Raw genomic sequence first — 21,157 nt, 5'->3', positions numbered from 1 at the left:
AAAAGTGCAACAAGACAGAGTGGCAATTAAGAGGGCTTGTGAGAAGGTTTCTTTGCTTCCTCCTGCTGCCCAGCAGAGGCTTCCCTCCAAGGGCAGCGTGAGGGAGGGGCACTACCTGCCTCTCACCTCAAGTCGACAGAGAGGGGACCAGCCCATCCTATTTCATGTTTTACATACATTTTGCTTTCTGTTCTTTATTCCCCCTCTTTTTTTCCCTTAATTAGTTAAAGGCAAAGCTATGGTAACACATTAACCCTGAAATCTCAGCAGTTTAACATAACAAAAGTTTATTTCTTACTCACTATGCTCCAACTGTGGACCTATCTTTGACCAAGGCCCCCCAAAATCTATGAGCAAGAGATCATGGCTTCCTGGTGCTCTGACATTGGAGCTATCTGCTGCCATGGGCTAGGCCACCATCCAGACTCGTTTGAGCGTTTCCTCTGGACAAGACATGGGAGGGAACTGGTGTGGGATTAAATTCTATTCGCAAAAATTACCTCAAGGCAAAGAGACCTCACAGAAGCAAAGCTGGAGAAGAGTGCACAGGCAGTATGCAGGATGAGGGTGCCTTCGCCAGGGCCAGGATGCGAGGCACTCACTGCGGTGCAGAACCCAGAAAAGGGCCCCATAGGTAGTGTCAGGGTCAAATAGTTGCCAGTCCCTAAGAGCAAGATGCCCACCTAGTAGAGTACCAGGCATATAAGGCGCCTAGGATTCCCCTTCCTTCTTCTCTCTGCCCACCAACCCTCCTGCTCTCAGACCCTGACAGGCTCACACGCCTCAGTTACCAAGCTGGAAAAGGATAAATGCTAAGCCAGGGAAGAGAGAAAACGGACCACAGCACCGGGGTGTGTCCCTCCCAGATCATCACCTCAAAGCAGGTCCCAGCGGTGGGGAAGGGACAAGATGTAACTTTATTTCACGCTCAGCATTTGATTACTGCAGGTGATTGGACACTGGTCACTACAGAATTGAAACCATGTTGGCATCTGGAAGTGACCAGAGACTTTGTTTTACCTAAGAGTGAAGTAACAGGACCAGAGGCAGAGAAAGAACCACCACTATGGAGGGGTCAAAGAGGTGAAGAGAAATAGCACACTTGTAAGTGTGTCCCGGAGCTCTTCAAGGACTGCTTATTGAAAACGCGTCACACTGTAGATTTCTATTTCTGAAAGAGACACACGAATCTCCCACAATGGCTGTAAATTCAACAAACACTTCTATTTCCAACGGTTTCTACTTTTGTGGGCATCACCCACATAGGCAAAAACCTTTACCTGACTAAAAGAATTATTAACCTTTGTCTTTTGTCTCCCACCTTAGATAAAATCAAGAGTTAAGGGTCGCTGACACAGGTTCAGTCTTTTGGAAACAGGAACATTGATCAAGGAGGAAGAAAATTGAGACATTATTGGGAACTATCACCCACTCGGAGACAGGTGTCTGGAGAAATTGTGTTCCTAGAATAACATGGTGCAAGACTGCATGGCCCCTCCCCTGTGTAGCTGCTCTGTGACTTTTCTTCGGGGAAGGTGGGCTTTGAGGACCCTCGTCTGCCATCTTCCATCTTTGCTTGCAAAAATGAATAAACCCTTTCTATTCCACCAACTTGCCTCTGGACTTATTGGTTGGTGTCATGGTGTCAGAATAAGTGTGTTGCTGGGTAACACTTTCAGTATTTTGAAATTATATTGCCAGAAATAGAATAGGCTCAATATTAATAATCTGAATTTTATCAATATGAATATTTGTTTTATTGTCTTGTATTATATTTTGTCTAACACTAATATTGCTCCTACTCCTTTCCTTTCTTTTGCATTTTGCTAGTATATGTTTTTCCATTTCTTTGTTTTCAATCTTCCTGTATTCAACATTGGATACTTTTTTCAACCCCATCTGAGTATCTGTTATTTATCAGTAAATTTAACCAAGTCACATTTATTGAGATTGCAGATGTGTTACACCAACTCTTGCTATCTTATTTTAGTTTTTCTGTTCATTGTGTTTTCCTTGTTATTTTTCTCCCTTTGCAGGAAGCAGGGTAGGATAGTTTGTGCTGGTAACAAATTGGCCCCAAATCTCAATGGCTTAATACAAGAAAGGTTTGTTCTTCCTCACACAACGTCTTCTGCAGGTGACCCAACAGTCCAGGCCAGCTCTCTCCATGGAGTGACTCAGGGATCCAGGCTTTTTCCCCAGGGCTAGAAGTAGGATGAGGCAAGTGAAGAAGTTAGGGTGCAAAATTCAAGGAGCGTCTCACTCCCAGGTTCATAGTCACCATGCATGCCTCCCCTTAGTCCTGCCCTACTATTTCCATCTAGTGGCTCCACCCTCTCAACACAAGGCCCCCATTGCTTGGCCTCATGTTGGGTAATTGAGCACTGAATTTGACTATAGCCTAGCCAAGATAAATTTGTGTCTTATTTTAAGAAATAATTTAAAGAATAGCCATTTTTTTTCCTCAGGCTAAATAAAGACCAGTTCTTTACCTGGATTAGTAAAACATTTACATAAATAAAAAACTGTCACAAAACTATGGACATTTTACAAGAATACATGCAGAGAAAAGGATACACATCAAACATGCAAGAAAGGTTGTGTATGGGTGGATGGGGGATGGGAATGAAAGAAAATACAATGAGAGAGGGACCTCCTATGACTCAATGATAATGACCCAACCCTCCATGTCTTTGATTAAAAAATCAGAAGGAGAAGGAAGAGGAAGAGAAAGAGAGTGGGGTAAGGAATGGGCAAGGGAGGAAATGACAAACTCAGAGTGGCCTCCCTAGGTAGACCTGCGTTTCGGTTGTAGTGAGCGTACGGTATGCGTCATCTCCCCACCATTTGCTATTTTTTAAGTTAATTATACCAATTGTAAGTTTTACAATGCCCGTGCTACAACTTAATTTTCTTACCTATAAATGCTTATTTTACAGCTGCTTTTAGCCATTCTAGTTTATTTTTTAGCTAAGGTTACCCCTAACCTTATCAATGAAGAAGCCATAGTTGCACACATTCTGACAAATAATTTTATATTTTAAAGTTAAATTGTGAACCTCATCCCAAACTTACAGGCAAAATGATGATTGCTTGATATTTTTTTTTATTAATATAACCCAGAGTGTTTTCTAATAAGCCTACTTGACCTCATCTGACACTTTGGGGCAGGTAACTGCTGTCGCAGAATCTTTGTTCAACGATCTCAGCCAATGAAGGTGCAGTCAGCTCACAGCCAATGAGGGGAGAAACAGGAGGTGTTGGGACTTTACAGTCTGGAGAGAAGCTAACCCAGAGACGGCACGGTTATTACCCTGTAGAAAGTGAGCCCGTCGGCTATCTAACTCGGCAATATTATTTCACATTCCTTTCCCGGCTGACTATACAAGTCCCTGTTCCTCGCATGCTCCTCCATCAGCTCTTTCTTCTGCCGGCTGCGGCCTTCCTCCTTAAGGTGAATGAAACTGCAACAGGTGCAGACATGGACGTTTGCTGGAGAATCGTGCTTTTACAATACTAGAGAAAATTATTTGGCTAAAAGAATACAACAGTTACACTATAACCCTGATGTCTCCTAGATTTCAAAAATGAATATACTACCACCTCTACTAAAGACAAAGAATATCAGAGAGGAGTTTTAAAATCAGGGTTTACGGTATTTTCAAGAGACATACTTAAAACATAAGGCCACAGAAAGGTTGAAACTAAAAGGAGAAAAAAATATTATATATATAAGGTGAATACCAACCGAAAGAAAAAAGGTGCAGCTTGATTAACATCAGTCAATACAGGCATTAAAGCCACTAAGTACTAGAGTTAAAGACTAGTGAAAGGGTCCATTCATCAGGAAGAGACAGCAATTCTAATTCTGGATTACCTAATAAAGCAGCTTTACAAGGAGAGTTGAAAAATATACCATCAGAGCGGGAGATTTTCATTTACCTTTTCAGTAATTGTTGGATGAAGCACACCAACATTGGTAAAAAGACAGACTATTTAAACCGCGTAATAAGGTACTTGACCTAATGGCTGTGTGTAAACACTGAACAATTGCAGATTACCTTCTTTTAAAAGTTGACTCTTTGAAAAAACTGATAAAACCAACAAATCTCCAGCAAAATTAATCAAGAAAAAGAGAGAAGGCACAAATAAATGATAAGCAATATTAGGAATGAAAAGGTGGGCGTAATTAGAGATGCAGCTGAGATTTAAAATATAGAAAAAGGATTAAGAGAGGAGAGTGAACACATAGTTAATTTTGCTGCCTCCTGAAATCCCATTAAAGCCATAGGAAGGTGATTTTTTTCCTAGGAAAGCATAAATCCACAGAGAGGGTGACAACAAGAGACAAGAGCAGCCCCAAAAGTTTGGTTTCTACAAAGTAGATGGGCAGGATCCCATGTCCTCTACCAGCAGTGGGGTAAGCTAAGAACTGACAAAATTTATCCCACTAAAATCCTCAAAATCTCAGGCACTACCAGCCCCAGACCTGGCTGCAGGGAGAAGCTAAGGAAGCAGGACGAGGTAAGAGCCGTTGGAGAAGCCCTCAGAGCCATAAGTGGCCGTTCCACAAGGTGAAGGGAGAGGTGCCTCTGACAGCGCCCGCCCAAATCTCGCCCAGCACTCCGCCAGTCCAGGCAGAGTGTGCATGCCCCTCATCCAGCTCTGAAACCTGGACAGATGAGCCAGGAATGCCCGTGGAAAGCAGTGACATGAAAGACAGGCAGCCAAACAGGGAAAAAGTAACTTGGAAGAAGACATTTTTTCAAAAGAAGATAAAGAAAATATCCTCCGAGGGCTACGAGAAGCTGCCATATCTGTGAAAAGAACAGATAGCTCTGAAAAGGCACAGACAGAGCACAAAAGAGCTCTCAGAAATATAAACAGTTCTTAATTTCTTAAATAAGTTTTTGTTTTTAATGTTTTTAGGAATTTGAAATTTGAAAAGAAAAAACGAAAAGTTCACTAGAAAGTTGGATGATAAAAATGATGAAATCCTTTTGCAGAAAAGAAAGAAAAGAGACAATAAAATAAGAAATTATGAGAAAAAAAGAGACAAATAGAGGATGATTTCAGGATCCGAATAATAGGAGTTCCAGAAATATTACCCAACACCTGAGTAACAACAGTTCCAGAAAGACGAGAGAAAGTGGAGAGGGTAGGTGTAAACGCCTTGGCCAAGATGGCTCAGTGGGCGACCTGGCTGTGTCCCCACTGCCTAGCCTCTCGATATTTCTGCTCATTTTCTGAACAGGGCTGTTGGGTCTTCCCAGTGGTTTTGTGAACTAGATGATAGCGTTGGAATAAACTCAATTCCTGCTTAAGTTTTTAAAACCTAGTAAGAAAATGTTACAAAACTTTCTGCCAATAAATTTGAAAGTTTAGGTGAAATGGATATATTTCTAGAAAAATATAAATTGCCAAAACTGATCCAAGATAAAATTAAAAACCCAATTAATTCTGTAACCACTAAAACATGGTAACAATGATAACGTGATGATGATAATGATATAAATGAGTAGTTTAAATTGTCCCACAAAGAAAACTCTAGCCACAGGTGGCTTTATGGATAAATTCTATCAAACATTCAAAAAAAGCAATCATTCCAAAATTGCATGATCTTTCTCAAAGAATAAAAAGAGGTAAAAGTCCTTTATTCAGTTTGTAAGGCAGGTATAAACTTGACACCAAAAGTTTGGAAACCAGCTGGCACTACCTAAAATATGACTACGCAAGTGCCATGACCAGCTCCAGGGCGTGTCCTCTGCTCTTGTCCAAGCTCCCTAGAAGAATGGACAACGCGTTCATATCTGCAAAAGTGAAAGCTACCAAAATGTTGGAAAGCATAAGTCCTTTCCAGCAGAGGAAAGGATAAGTAAACTGCGATATACTTCCACAACGAAATATTACCCAACACTGTAAATGGGTGAGCCATGTTTTAGACAGAGCAGCATGGACGAACTTCAAAAGCATAATATGGATCCATAAGAAGTAGATTACAGAAGACATATGATCCAATTGACATTAAGTTCAAAACAAGCAATGCCATCAATTTATTGTTCAGGGATACATGCACACGTACTAGAACTTGGTTTTAGGTAAGGAAATTATTAACTCGATGTTGATGAGAGTGCTTGCATCTTCTGGAGTGAGGGGGAGAAACATTATGCTTGGCATGTGTGCCTATCTGGCGAGCCTCAAGACACTGGTAGTGGTCTAGCTCTCAAGCTGGGTGATAAGGGACACAGTATTCATTTTACTCTTATTGTTTATAACCAGACTTACGCATTATAGATCTTCTTGTTTGAGACATTTCTTCCCTCTCTCCCTCCCTCTTCTCTGTCTCTCTCCGCCCTCCCCTGCCCCCATGCACACACAGCCATCACATACCACAATGAACCCAGGATATTCAAAGCCTAGATCAGAAATTATAGGGTTGAAGTCAAGCCACACAGAAACAAAGCAATGAATCCACAGGAACATAAAAATAATTACAAGCTGCTGTTTCATTTAAAGCAAGATGAAAGAGAATAGGCAGAGAGCACAGCTGGGGTAATTTAGACTAGGGTAATTTAGACGGTATGAAGAAGAATTTCCTTGCTGAAATGCATAATATCCATCATATATTGCCAAGGAAGTGTGTGAGGATATTCAAGAATAGGGCAAGGCAGTTGTTTTTCTTAGGTTGGTCTGACACAGAGCTAGCCGAGTGATTGTACTCCAAGGGCCACCTCTGTGCCATGACCTGTAGCTGCCAGGAGCACTGCCTTGGGAAGAAGTCTGACTGCCCTTGTCTGCCACACTGGCGCCCAGAGCAGCACCTACATCCATGCCTTCCCAGATGTTGGGGGGTGGCACTAGAACTGCCCAGATGTGCGGGAAGGAAAGCAGGCAATCTTAGTCATGTATTTCGCTTCTAGCATTCTCTGGGCATTAAGAGCCAAGAACACGTTTACATTCATTCAGAGTGACAAAAAGTAAAATTTATAATATTCGAATATATATTATATTAAACATATACTTTACATAAATATTAAAGTTTATCATAATATGGGGTAGGTTAAAATTGGTTCAGTCATACAGAGACCTATTTGGCAATGGTATCCAGTGTTTACATGCGCATACTCACTCCCCCTGCAGTCCTACTGACAGGGATGTGTACTTGGATGTGTATAGGTATACGTTCAAGGGTGTGCTTTGAAACGTTATTTGTAAAAACAAACACGAAAATCAACCTCAGTGCCCATCCCTAAGAGGCCAATAAAAGAGACAGGACACATCCCTGGGCCATCTCTGTGCCTTTGCTGTGACGAGCCCTGCAGGCTATATTACTAGACAAACAAAGCAAAGTTAGAACAAGGCTTACGGTTGTGTGAAGTAGGATCCCATTTGTGCTTAAGTGGGCAAGAACTAAACACACAGGTGTAAGTTCTGATGGAGCTTGCTAGTGGGCCACTCACATCTGTCCCCTCTTCTTCCTGGGCACATGACTAGATGACACTCCCAGCCTTCCTGGCAGCGGGTTTGGCCACAGGAGTGAGTTCTGCCCAAGGAAGGTCAGGACACAGACATGCTCACGGCCCAGCTCCAACCTTGTAAAGGAAAGCAGAGCCCCCCAGGACAGATGAGAAACGACGGAAGGAACCCGGGCAGAGCCATCTACCAATCAGGAAAGTCTCTGGACTGTCGTTGGGTCTGTCTATCACTACAGCCAAGCTTCACCACACTATCGAGATCCACATACACACAGAAGTATGGACACAGCCATGGTTTTTCTTTACCTTTTCTGGAAGGAATCTCAAGACATTTTTAAGATGGGTGACCTTTACAGAGAGGGATAAGGTAAGGGCAGGGGTAGAGAGAGGCCTTTATTTCTCCTTTTGTGTCTTTCTGTACTGCTTGAATTTTATAATTTTATGCCTGAATTACTTTTATCTTTAACAGGAACTATTTTGGCAAAGAGATGATGGCCTTTTTGCTGCTTTCTTTTTTATACCTCTTTGAATTAAATATACATATATAAACATGATTAGCCATAAGAGAAATGTGCCATGCTGTGGTAGGCGTCCCACATATAAAGTAGAGGAAGATGGGCACGGATGTTAGCTCAGGGCCAGGCTTCCTCAGAAAAACAAAGAGGAGGATTGGCAGATGTTAGCTCAGGGCTAATCTTCCTCGAGAAAAAAAAAGAGAGAGAGAGATGCAAATTAAAGCCACAATGAGATATCACTACATAGTTATCAGAATGACTAAAATAAAAAATAGTGACAGGGGTTAGGGAGAGGGAAGTAAAAAAAAAAATAATGAAAACACCAAATGCTGGCGAGGATGTGGAGAAAATGGAACACTCATACATTGCTGGTAGGAATGGTACAGTCACTCTGGAAAAGAGTTTCTTAAAAGACTAAACACGCAATTATCATACCATCCAGCAAGTGTGCTCTTGAGCATTTATCCGAGAAAAACAGAGACTTATGTTCATGCAAATACTTATACACAAATGTTTATAGCAGCTTTGTATCGCCAAAAGCTGGAAACTACCTAGATGTCTTTCAATAAATGAGTGGTTAGACAAACTGTGGAACGTCGTAACTTGAAATTCCACTCAGCACTGAAAAAGAACAAACTATCGATACAATAACCTGGATGAATCTCTAGAGAATTATTCCGAGTGAAAAAGCCAATCCAGAAAGGTTACATAGCGATGACTCCATTCTTGAAATGACCAAATTATAGAAATGGGAACCAGGTCAGTGTTTGCCGGGGGTAAGGAGGGAGGGGGCAACCCAGGGGATCCTTGTGGTGATGGAGCTGTTCTCTCTCCTGACCGACACTCTGTGATATTGTACGATAGCTCTGCAAGATGTCACCGTTGGGAGGAACTGGGTAAAGCGTACGTGGGATCTCTGTATTATTTCTTACAACCACATATGAATCTACAATTATCTCAAAATAAGAAGTTTAATTTTTAAAAAGTTAAAGGAGAACAAAACAAATACATAAAAATTAGATGATAGTACTTTTTAAAAGGGAGCAGGGGCCGTGTGTGGAGTGAGTGGGTGTTGCATGGGGCTTAGCTGCGGCCAGGGTGAGCTGGGAGGCCAGAGGGGCTGGCCCTGCTGGGGCCTTGCTGGGCTGCTTTTTATAGGGGCCACAGCAGTTGCACATGCTCCCTTAGGGAGGCCTGCCAATGACTGGGCAGAGCTGACTGGGAACCCTGAATGCCCTGAGCCCCAGGAGGCAGTCAATTTGATGTCTTTATCTCACCTAAGACTATTTGGTTGTTCATAATTATTGGGTTTTTCTTATAGCCTCCAGCAATTAGAGGTAGATTTGGGCTACAGATCTCCTCCCCCACAACCCAGCCAGCAGATGCATTTTGTAAATGCAAGCAAGCCTCAGACCAAATCCCACCACACAGAAACATTTGTTGGTGAGCCAGCACCAAGACAGTCATGAACCCATTCCTGCGGCTCAGTGGAGTCCCAGCTCTCCATCCTTAGGCACTCTGTGAGGGCCTTGCACGAAGGTTCATCCCAGGTAGATATGACAGTGCCCTGGGGGCAGGATGTAGTCAACCTTCTAGCTGGGTCAGGTGACAGAACCCTCCACTAAGTGGCAGGACACGGGACCAAATCAGTGCCAGGCCAAGAACACTACATGATGCTCTCATGGGTACCGTCACAGCTGTGCTCACACAAGAGCAGGAGAGCCTGGCAGGATTTCCAGCCAGTTCACACGTCTCGAGCTGCACTTCCTCAGCGAAAGGATTCATAACATCCCTTAGACTAAGGGGCAAACGCTCTAAAGAAAGTCAAGTTAGCTGAACCATAGACGTTGATGAACCCCCATTTAGTATCTTTCAAAATTAATGAAAACCTGGATCTAGCCAGCATCCTGGCAAAATCAAATAGCACACTCAAATTGGGTACCTTGAAGAGAGTTTCATAAAAGGAAGATTTACCAAGTGTGGGTAGAATGTAGAGAAACCACGATCCCCTGGGGCTAGAGAGAGCAGGGCTGTTGTCACCGGGCTGAATGGGCTGCGAACACAGTTACCAGAACTGGAGGGAGCAGCTGTGTGGAGAGTCACCCGAAAGTGGCCACCTTCAGCAGAGGGACACAGCCAGCCCAACATGATCCACAGGGAGACACCAGGAAAGTAACCCCACTTCACTCTCCTCTTTCCTTCTTATCTGTTGCTAGTGTCCTCACTGGCCAAACCAAGCCGAGACCAGAGGCCAAGCGAGCCCCTTGGGGCACGGCAGCCTCCTGGGGCACTGAGTAGGGCGGAGAAGGGCAGAGAGTGGGTCTGCAGGGCCATTTTGGTGAGTTATTCAGCTTTGCCGGGTTTCTCCCATGTATATGTGTTACTAAATTTGTTTGATTTTCTCCTGTTATTCTGACTCATGTCAATTTAAATCTTAGACCAGCCAGAGGGACCTAGCGGGTAGAGGATTAGGTCTTCCTCCCCTACAGTGGTGAAAAACTTGGTTAATTTACCAAAAATCATTGAATTGTACAGTTAAAACAGGTGAATTTTATGGCATGTGAATTATATTTCAAGAAGCTGTTTAACATAAAAAACTGACATGCATATCAAATTATGTACGATGATATATCTTAAAGCAAATTATTCACTCTAATAGTTGATCTTTAGCCATAAAATATGATAACAAGTCCCACCCCTGGCCTGGAATCTTTACAGTGAGGTTTCACTTTATGAAAAGATGATCAATCAATATCCAGACATATAAAAAGAGATCGTGAAGGTGACACTCTGCATCTGTTGTAAATAGTCGATTTCCTAGTGTATTTAACATGACACTCAAGGTTATTTACAGACAGTTTGGTTGGAATACAGTTCTGGTTTAAAGGACAATAAGCCACAGGAAAATCTCTCAGGACGTTCATGTTGAATTTGACTGGCCCCGGGTAAAGCTGGGTTCGGGCCAGCTTGGGCAAAGGAGGGGAAGGGGCAAGCAGGTTTCCCAGGAGAAACGTATCTCCAGCTGTGCCCGCCTCATGCTTTCCTCCGAAAAAGAACCACCGCAGAAAAATGAAACCAAGGAGAGTGACCACTCAGGTGAACTATGGCCGCTGGTCAGTGACAACATGTCAGTGTAGGCTCCTTGACTGTGACAGGTGCACTGCCCTGGGGGCAGGAGGACAAGTAGGGGAGGCTGTGAATGGGGGGGCAGGGGGCGTATGGGAAATCCCTGTACCTTCTGCTCAATTTTGTGGTCAACCTAAAACTGTCCTGAAAAATAAAGTCTATTTAAAAATAAATAGAAAGATAAAAAATAAAAGTCCAAGGACTGTCCCATTTCAAGGCTGATCCTGCCAATGATATCCTGAAGTCTCCTCTCTCTTTCTCTCCATGGAAAATTCCCCACCCCCACCTTCATCCCTCATTTTGAGTCTTGGAATCATCAAAAGGCGGGCTGAAAAATTAAGCACCTTTGTCTCACAATTCACTCCATCAGCCTCCTAAAGGAGAGATTGTCTATTAAATGGAAAACAATTTGCATTTTCAGCACAAAGGATGCTCTCTGCCTGGTGGGCTTCCAGCCTCTCCTGAATTGTGCCACTACTCTCAAGAGCTACAGACAATTTAAAGATTCCATGTGAATTGGTCTGGGCCGGGAAGGGGGCGCGGAGAAAGAACACTTGGTTGTCTGGGCTGGCATTGTTCCCTTTGTCCACTTGAGCAGGGCTCAATCTTATTTCCAGAATGTCCAGGCTGACAGGCTCCATACAGGGGCTTTGCTGCCCCCCTTTTCAGGGGGTTAAGCCACAGAAGCACTCCCTTTCCTAGAATTCACTGCGGGGCACCGTACTCAAGAAGAATGGCTGCAGCTGTGATGAATGGGCCGCGTTTCCCTGCTACTGGATGTCAGAGCCTGGGTCAAGGAAGGTGCTTGTTGCTGCTAATCTATAACAGGTGGTGGGAACGCAAGGCAAACAGGGCTTCCTCTGTGTGGCAGCAAATAAAAGAAAGGGCTTGCGTTCAGGTGCCAAGGGAGTGGAAATAGTGAGAAAGACAGGGTGGAGCAGCAGCTTCAGAGGTGCAGAGGCGCAGGCCCACTCTCTTCCTTCCTCCCCCGGCCTATCCCTCCCCACAACTTTTTCCCACCTTCTTCCAGCGATGCTTGAAATTCCTTTAACAGGAGGCAAAGCCTCTCTTGCCACTCTAAATATAAATACAGACTAGGTTAAAATGAAATATAGAATAGGCTTCCAGAAAGTACTTTTCCCTATTCTTACCATGAATTGCAATTAAAATGTGCGACCTGGACATAATACATAAAATAAGCATAAGAAGACTCCAAAAGATAGTGAGAGGAAGGTCAGCTAGGGGCCTCAGGACCTGCAGAACAGCACAAGGGTGAGGTTCCTGGGTTTGCTTTCTGCCTCATATGTCCCAGACTTATTGCTGGAGAAGCTGGCAATTCAGAAACACCAACAGGTGCAGACATACAATGAATGCCCCAGCAAATGTCTGCTCTCTCTAACCAAAGGACCAGAAAAGGGGCAGCCTAGCAAGGCAGAAAATTTTGGGCAATAACTGCTTTACTCCAGGCAAACAACTCAAAAAAATCTTTGATCCCACAGCACCCCCACCCACAAAGACTGATTGGAGAGCTGAGGTTTCCACCCTGGCGAGGCTGCTGTAACAAGGGCCCTAACCCCTGCCAGGCTGGCATCAGAGAAGGCCGAGCAGGGAGCTGGGACTTTCATCCCTGCCACCATCCCACCTTAGCAGAGACTTGAACTTTCACTTCCACCTGTCAGTACCAAGGCACCCCCCTCCCCGCCATCTCCTCTCCCTCCCCTGGGATAATAAGAGAAGGGGCCTAGAGGAGAGTCAGGACTTTCACCACCACCCCAGCAGTAGGGAGGCCGCCTCTTCCAAGTGCCATTGGAGGCCTTGTGGGGACCAGTAAGAAGGCACCCTTGCCCCTCCCATCCAGAGTGGCCCAGTGGGGAGCCACAACTCCCACTCCTACCCAGCAGTAGCAAGTAGGCAACACCCCCCAGGGAAGGCCAAGTAGAAAACCTGGGCTTCTCCTTCACCTGGTAGGAACAAGTCAGCACCCGCTCCTCCCCCACCGACACAAAATAGACCTAAAACAAGATTTAAGTAAGATCCGGAGTCTCATAAAACCAAAAATATTAAGATTCAATCAAAAACCATTCATCACACCAAGAACCAGGAAGTACTCAATTTGAGTAAGAGTAACACAATCAACAGAGGCCAACACTGAGATGACACAGATACTAGAATCATCTGGCCAGGACTTTAAAGCAGCCATCATAAAAATGCTTCAATGAGCAATTACAAACACAAATAAAACAAAATAGAAAGTTTCAGCAAAGAAACAGAAAATAAACAGCAAAGAAACAGAAAATATAAAGAACCAAATGGAAATATTAGAACCGAAAAATAAAACACATGAAATTAAAAACTCGATGATGGGCTCAGTAGCAGAATGGAGTGAACCAAGGAAAGAATCAGTGAACTTAAATATAAAACAATAGAAATTACTCAATCTAACCAACAGAAAGAAAGTACATGGGAAAAAATGAACACCATCTCAGAGACCCGCTGGACTCAAAGAAAGATCTAACATCCATGTCATTGGAACCCCAGAAGGAGAGAAGAGTGCTGGGCAGAAAAAGTATTTGAAGAAATAAAGAAACGTTTCCAAATTTGGGAAAAGACATAAACCTACAGACGCAAGAGGCTGAGTGAAACTTGAACAAGATGACCCGAAGAAATCCACACCACGATGTTTCTAGCTAAACTTCTGAAAACTGAAGACAAAGGAAAAAGTCTTGAAAGCAGTGAGAGCGAACACGGCACCTCTGCGGAAAGACTCTTGGAATGACGTCAGATCATCAGAAAGCATGCAGGCCAGAAGGGAGGGCACAGTGTTTCAAGTGCTGGAAGAAAGGGACCCTCAACCGCCAAGCCTAGATCCAGCAGAGCAGCTCATCCCACAGGAATGCAGGGGAAGGCGGGACATTCTCTGATGAAGGAAAACAAAGAGAATTTGTCACCAGCAGACCTACCCTAAAAGAACAGCTAAAGGAAGCTCTCCAAATAGAAAGAAAATAAAAGAAAGAATCTTGGAACATCAGGGAAGAAGAAAGAACAAGGGAAGAAGTAAAACTATGGGTAAGTACAATCCATTTTCCTTCCTGAAAAAGAACCACAACACGTGAGAAAGCCAACACAGTTTAAACGTCCAATAATAACAGCGGCCTCTTGGGGAGCTTACTCTCTGCAAAGCATTTTGCCTGCCTCATCCCATTAACCTTTACAAAAGCCCAGATTATCATCGCCTCCAGTTTATGGATGTGGGAATTCTGCAGCGAGCGTCAGAGGCAGGGTTGGAACACATGGACGTCTGCTCAACTCTCCACCTCGAGCTCTTAACCGTTCCGGCCCACGGCACCCCAAGCTCGGCACGGCTCTCCGTGGAGCAGCAGCCAGCAGGGGACAGGAACGGGCCTCCGGAAGGGAGAAGAGCCTGCGCGAGAAGGAGGCCTAGGGAGCCTGAAAACCGTTCAACACTGCCTCAGAAAAGAGCAAACGGAAATGAGGAGAAAGATTCTACAAGGAGGAGAGCAAAGCAAGAACTAGTAGAGGACAGAAGCAGAACTGAGCGCCCGAAGGCTCTTGGGGGGCATCTTTTGTGCCAGTAAAGACCCAGAAGCCCAGACAGGATGTGTAACTGGTCCAGAATCTCCAGACAGTGAGCGTCAGGGTGAGGACTGGAACCCACAGCTCCTGAACCCCAGGCCGTTGCTTTTGAAAACAGTAGAGAAACAAACGGCTAAGGAGAGTTTCCACATGGGTCTCCTCTAAGTAAAAAGTGTCTGAGTCTTAAGATCCCAAGGGGAGCTCAAGTAGGTCGGGCCAGTGTGAATCTGAGGCGAGAATCTGGAAAATCATAAAGAAAGAACCTGAATTTCTCGGCAATCCAGAGAACTGCGAGGTAAGGCCATGGATCTTTTGGATGAGGGATCAGGCCCTTTCCAGAAACCTGCTCTAAGGGGAAATAATTACATAAAAGGTGGTATCGTTCTAACGCAAATAGCTCAAAAAGCTTTCCCTCCGATTTTTGGGAATGGAAAACACAAGGCTTTGGACAACGTTGCTGAGTGGTCCCCCCGCCCCCTCAACTCTGACCACGGGTCTCGTGAGCGCTGGGCACTACCGACCGTGAGAAAGCTGCTGGACTCCGATGAGGATGAGAGCCAAGAAGAGCTCTTTAGCTCAGGAACACAGAGTTGAAGCAGAACGTCAGCACCAAAGAAATTTTCATCAGAGGATGGACAGTCGGGGCAGACCTGACTGACCAGCACGGGGAGCTTTTTGACTGGCACGGTTTAGGTTTGTTAACATCCCAGAAGTTTCTGTCAAGTGCCTCCCATGTGCACTGCACTGTCCACTTGACAGGATGGTTGGGCATGTCATGCTGCAGGCCTTCGGGACGGGAACACACACAGGCTCCACACTGCTGTTGAATGTAGTTTTCATAATGGAAGTGCTTTGCACTATATTTTTAAGGTGGTATTGATTTGTTAAGAGCCATCCTCTCATAATTTCTAGGATTCTCTTTATTTCTCCTATTGCATTTTACATGGTTCTAGAGGTCAGTGTCATAGGCATGAAGAAGAAATAAAACATATAAAAACTCCAAGAAACAATATTTCATTAATGAAAATGGGAAATAAGTGATGATAATAATAATAGCATACAAAACTACAGAGGCTATAAATGCATTTTTGAAGGAGTGTAACTTCCCACCTATCTACCTATCTATCTGCAGAGCAACAGGAAGCCCGGAAGGAAATGTTCAAAACGCTAGTTATATTCCGGTGACTGTCAGCCGTTTCAGATCTTCTCTTTTTACACTATTTTGTAGTGCCCATTAGTCTTCCTGAAATAACGTCATAGACAATATGCCCTGCCTACACAAATAATTTTTGAAAAATCAATATATGCCCCAACTATAATGTAAAAGATAAATAAAAGGAAAGTAGTTTATAAACTTGTTTAAAATTGTGTTTAAGTGTATAAACGCCTGTGGTACAATCACACTAGAAAATAACGATGCCCCATCAATTCGTAAAACGACTCCTAAGGGGAGATACCCCAACTGAACGTCATTGTTTTGTTTTGTTTGTTGAAAAAGGTGTCCAGGAGCCGGGCCCTTGGCGTAGTTGTTAAGTTCGGCGTGCTCCACTTCGGCGACCCCTGTTCATGGGTTCAGATCCCCGAGTGTGGACCTACACCATTCATCAGCCATGCTGTGGCAGCAACCCACGCATAAAACAAAGGAAAATGGGCACAGATGGTAGCTCAGGGCGGATCTTCCTCGCCAAAAAAAAAAAAACAGGTATCCTGAGGATGACATTATTATTTCTAAATTTCCTTTTTTATAGAAAATATTCTTTGCCTAAATGAATGCCTTTTGCTTTTATAATCAGAAAACGAGTGTTTGGGTGGGTGTCATGTGATTCTGATGTGTTCAGTACAAGGGGAGGGGTCTCCAAGAGCACGCCTTACCTCGAATGAATAAGCCTTCCCAATCCCAGCTCCTGCTCCAGTGATCACTGCAAAAGGCAGAAACGGTTTCAAAGGAGAGAATTAAGCTTTCAAGTGCCCTTTCTCGCCGGCCTACTCTGTAGGACTCTCCATGTCCCAGAGCAGCGCCCTTCTGCTCTCCAGCCCTGCTCGGCTCAGCCGTGAAGTCTCCAGCCTTGACTCCCCTCACCACACGTTCAGAATGAAGCTATTTTTCTTTTCTTTTTGTTTCTTTTTTTTTTTTTTTGAGGCATCGGTAAGGCCGTGGAAAACATGCTCCAAAATGAGGCAAAGAACTTCAGCCAGAGAACGTTTCTTCAGACCCCACAAGGAGCTAGGCGTTTCTAAGCCGTAATTCACGAGGAGCCAGCAGCGCACACTAGTATCTCTCCACCCACACAGCCACCTGTCACTGCAAGGACATTTCTTCGCTCCTCCTCCAAGCCGAGTTCTCCCGGTTTCCCATCCGCACCCCCACAGGAAGCAGCAATCAAAGCCCAAGGAAGATAGGGAACCCAACAAAGACAGAAACACAGAAATGCAGGGGCCTGAAGACTTTGTGCTCAATAGGTCTATTGATGAATGTGGAACACTCAGACCAGCCTTCTAGTCCTTTTATAGCCAATCTTACATATATATTTATTTAATGACTGAGCTCCAGGATAAGCCTTATTCACACAAATGTCACAATTTCAAAAGGCACTGCAATTCAGCATATACATGTGTCCCGTTTACCTTTGCACCAATTGAAGGGGACGCTTTCCAGAAGTGTGAACAAGAGATACGTATGCATTTAGCTCACTTCGGAGCGGGAGCAAGCCAAGCTGTGCAAGCTTCAAGCAGCACACTGGCCAAAGCACCCTCATTTTAATCCTTCTTAATGATTTTGTCTGTTTATTTGGGTAATTCTCAGTGAATCTGTGCATATTGCTTGTTCCTCTTTATACCTGACTTTGGAGCCACAAGTCTAAACAGATGCACCAGTGACATAATTAGGAAATCAACTACAGAGCTCTGGGGAGTTGAAAATTCTGGTCTCTAGTAGCTGGATTTTCTTCTTGTCCCCTGCACTTGAAATAGATCACCTCCCTGAGATCTGCCATCGCCCAAGACACTTTACTCTTGCAGGTGACATTGAGCCTATTCAATATTGACTCAGAAGACAGCTGAAGATTACGTTTTTCCATTTGAGTCAACAAGTACTCTAGTCTCTGGCGCCCCGTGAGCTTCTTTTGGAATGCGTGTCCTTAGAACGGTTTTGCCCTACTCTGATGGACGCCGCATAACATTTGGGATGTCGCATACTAAAAGATTATTCCTTGCTTATCTGAAATTCAAATTTAACTGAGTATCCCATATTTTATCTGGCAGCCCTGTAAGGTTGTTCACCATCTCCCCTATTTAACCTGGTGTGGTATTTCTAAAGCTGTTTAAATTCTTTTTTTTCTGTTTTCTGTCGTTGGATTTCTTGGTGCCTAACTTGGAAATGTAACTTTAGCACGTGAGCCAAGGAGATGCTGAAACCGTAGCCTTATGCCCTTCACCTTAAACCCAGCCATGGGGCTGAAATTCCAAGTGGTGGTTCCAGGAGACAGAGTCCACTGGGAGGCAGCAATTAACCCACCGTACTTGGAACAGAAACCAGACCCAGCTTCCATATCTGACCATCTTGAAAACGCATCTCCATGGAGATCTTTTGCCTTGATTTTGCAATACCTTCACTTCATGAAAGGGCTTGAAGCAATTTTTTTTAATAAAGTGAATTAAAATTATTCAGATTTCAGAATTTTGAAACACCCTTTGGCAAAACAGAAACACTCTAGGCTTTTGAAAATCTGAAGAAGAGGATGCAGAAACTTCTGCAGCATTTATTATTTGTGTCATCAGAGACCACAAAGAAGAAAGCCCAGCTAGTGAGGATGAGAGGAGAAGCACACAGGCAAGAACTGAGCACCATGCTGCCCGAGTCCCTCTCCTCAGGCCCCACATCTTGTTCTTCACTCCATTCTAATTTCACTCATGCTTTCCAGCCCCCCACATTAAAATCACCCAAGGAATTACGTCCTTGTGCTCAAAGGGAAAAGGTGCGATATACCTTTTGAGACATAAATAATGATAAGCAGAAGCAACACAAAGCAAGAGATGAGAAGCTTTCTTTACCTGCCCACTGTCCCATTGACTTCAAGAAAGATCTCGGCAAAACCTTCCAGAAGCGCAGGAAAATACATTTGGAGAATCTCACGCACTTCACGAGGTACACTAGGCACACCAGCAGCCCTACAAAAATGAAGAACTGTTCCAGAACTTCCCCCATGATGGCAGCACTGCAGAGGCTGTCTCAGACCTGGCCTGGGCCACCACCGGCAGGCCTCCTCGCGCGCGGCTGTGCGGGGGCGAGCCAGTCACCTCCTGGAGTCGGCCACAGGGTGCCTTTCACTCCATTAAGGCATTTAAAGTAACTTCTTTACACAACCGTCTGATTCACAGCCTTTGAAATAGAGTGTTCTTTCTAATATCTTTCCAGCACTGTTGGGCTTTTGTGCCTGCAGGGGAGTTGGTGAAGAAGCCAAAGGTGGACAGGAAGAAAGATAAAGCCCGGACAAAGAAAAAGTGGCAGCCCAGGGTTCTCCCCCTGCATTTGGAAACTCAAAAGGATGCAAAATCCTGTAAGTTATTCATTTCTTTACTCAACAAATATTTATTGACCGCCTACCAGGTGACACGGCTGTTCCAGGCACTGGGAATATGTAATAGTCACAAGTAAATTTCTGCATCCTCTTCCCCAGATTTTCAAAAGCGCAGGGTGCTTCCATTTTGTTAGAGGGGATCTCAAAATTCTGAAACCCAAATAGCAAACAAGGGTCGCTGCAGCGGGGAGCTGAGAGTCTGGTAGGGAGAGACAATGCCCAAATAAACGTCCGTGCCGTGGGGAAGTGCTGTGCAGCGACTTGTGAGAGCGACCAGTGAGCGGGGACTCGAGAGAGGGTGCTCAGGAAGGAGCTCTGTGAGGACTGGCACTGTGAGCCAAAATTTGAATGGAAAGAGGAGGCAGCCCTGCACAGATGAGGTCCCCCTCCCAGCTGAGGGAAGAGCTAGTTCGAATGCCCTGAGCTGAGAAAGAGCCACGTGCCTGCGGAATAAACAGCCCCACACAGTGAGGGACTGCTCTGCGCAGCACAAGCAAAGGAAAGAACGAGGTCGGGTGCAGGTGCGGGGAGGACCCAGATCCTCTTGGCGAGGAGTTTCAACTTTAGTCTGCGAGCAACAGGAAGCCACCGAAGCAGCTTAGACAAGGGAGCCCAAGAGTCTGCATTAGAGGTCCCTCTGATGCTGAGGGAAGACCTTTTAGTGTTCGGGATGGCCGAAGCAGAGGGAGTGAGGAGACTACAGTGCTCATCCAAGAAGAGCAGCACAGTGCTCAGTCCTGGGCCCTCTTCTCTTTCCAATCCACCATCACCCATGTGGTGACATCACCCAATCTCTTCACTTTATGGACTCTTTGTATGCTGAGGACCCCCCTCCAATGTATAACTTCAATGGCAACCCAGGCTGGTCATCCCGTGTTGCATATCCACTCACTACCTGAGACCTCCAGCTCAAGCTCAATATGTCTAAAGCTGGTTTCTCATATTTTCTCCAAATGTCAAATCTGCTCCTCTTGCAGACTTCCCTCTCTCAGGAAATTTCACATCTTATCTTCCAATTGTTCAAGTGAAAAACCTTGGAGATCTCCTTGACTCCTCTCTTTCTCTCAGATCCCACAGCCAATCTATCTCCTGTTGACAGACAATCGGATTTGTTTTCCGTTTTCCTTTATGCTGAAGAACACTGCTACCTATATTCTTGTATTTGTACTTTGCCATACATGTGCAAGCTCCTCTCTCTCTCTCTCTCTCTCACACACACGATTGCTGGATCACACATGTTATAGATGTACAACTTCAGTTTTACGAGTGTATCAGTCAGGTCCACCCAGGAGACACATATTGAGCATATTGAGACACACATTGGGCTCCCTTGTCTAAGCTGCTTCGGTGGCTTCCTGTTGCTCGCAGACTAAAGTTGAAACTCCTCGCCAAGAGGATCTGGGTCCTCCCCGCACCTGCACCCGACCTCGTTCTTTCCTTTGCTTGTGCTGCGCAGAGCAGTCCCTCACTGTGTGGGGCTGTTTATTCCGCAGGCACGTGGCTCTTTCTCAGCTCAGGGCATTCGAACTAGCTCTTCCCTCAGCTGGGAGGGGGACCTCATCTGTGCAGGGCTGCCTCCTCTTTCCATTCAAATTTTGGCTCACAGTGCCAGTCCTCACAGAGCTCCTTCCTGAGCACCCTCTCTCGAGTCCCCGCTCACTGGTCGCTCTCACAAGTCGCTGCACAGCACTTCCCCACGGCACGGACGTTTATTTGGGCATTGTCTCTCCCTACCAGACTCTCAGCTCCCCGCTGCAGCGACCCTTGTTTGCTATTTGGGTTTCAGAATTTTGAGATCCCCTCTAACAAAATGGAAGCACCCTGCGCTTTTGAAAATCTGGGGAAGAGGATGCAGAAATTTACTTGTGAC

General features: G+C 44.8%; 1 protein-coding gene across 2 annotated transcripts in view; it reads right to left on the bottom strand.

Moving 5' to 3' along the window:
- Positions 1–19,145, bottom strand: part of HSD17B3 (hydroxysteroid 17-beta dehydrogenase 3) — a 40,186-nt gene extending 21,041 nt beyond the window's left edge. The window contains exons 1-2 of one of the 2 annotated variants that reach the window (XM_070589900.1): positions 18,761–19,145; positions 16,583–16,629 (exon numbers count right to left, since the gene is read on the bottom strand). In XM_070589900.1, the coding sequence (XP_070446001.1) occupies positions 16,583–16,629; positions 18,761–18,914 (201 nt within the window). In that variant the 5' untranslated portion in view covers positions 18,915–19,145. The remainder of the gene's footprint in view (positions 1–16,582; positions 16,630–18,760) is intronic. The other variant, XM_070589901.1, reaches the window with a different exon arrangement.
- Between the last annotated feature and the right edge of the window lie 2,012 nt (positions 19,146–21,157).

The sequence above is a fragment of the Equus przewalskii genome, chromosome 22 (assembly GCF_037783145.1).
Source record: "Equus przewalskii isolate Varuska chromosome 22, EquPr2, whole genome shotgun sequence".
NCBI lineage: Eukaryota > Metazoa > Chordata > Mammalia > Perissodactyla > Equidae > Equus > Equus przewalskii.
This window is presented reverse-complemented; position numbering and strand designations above follow the sequence as displayed.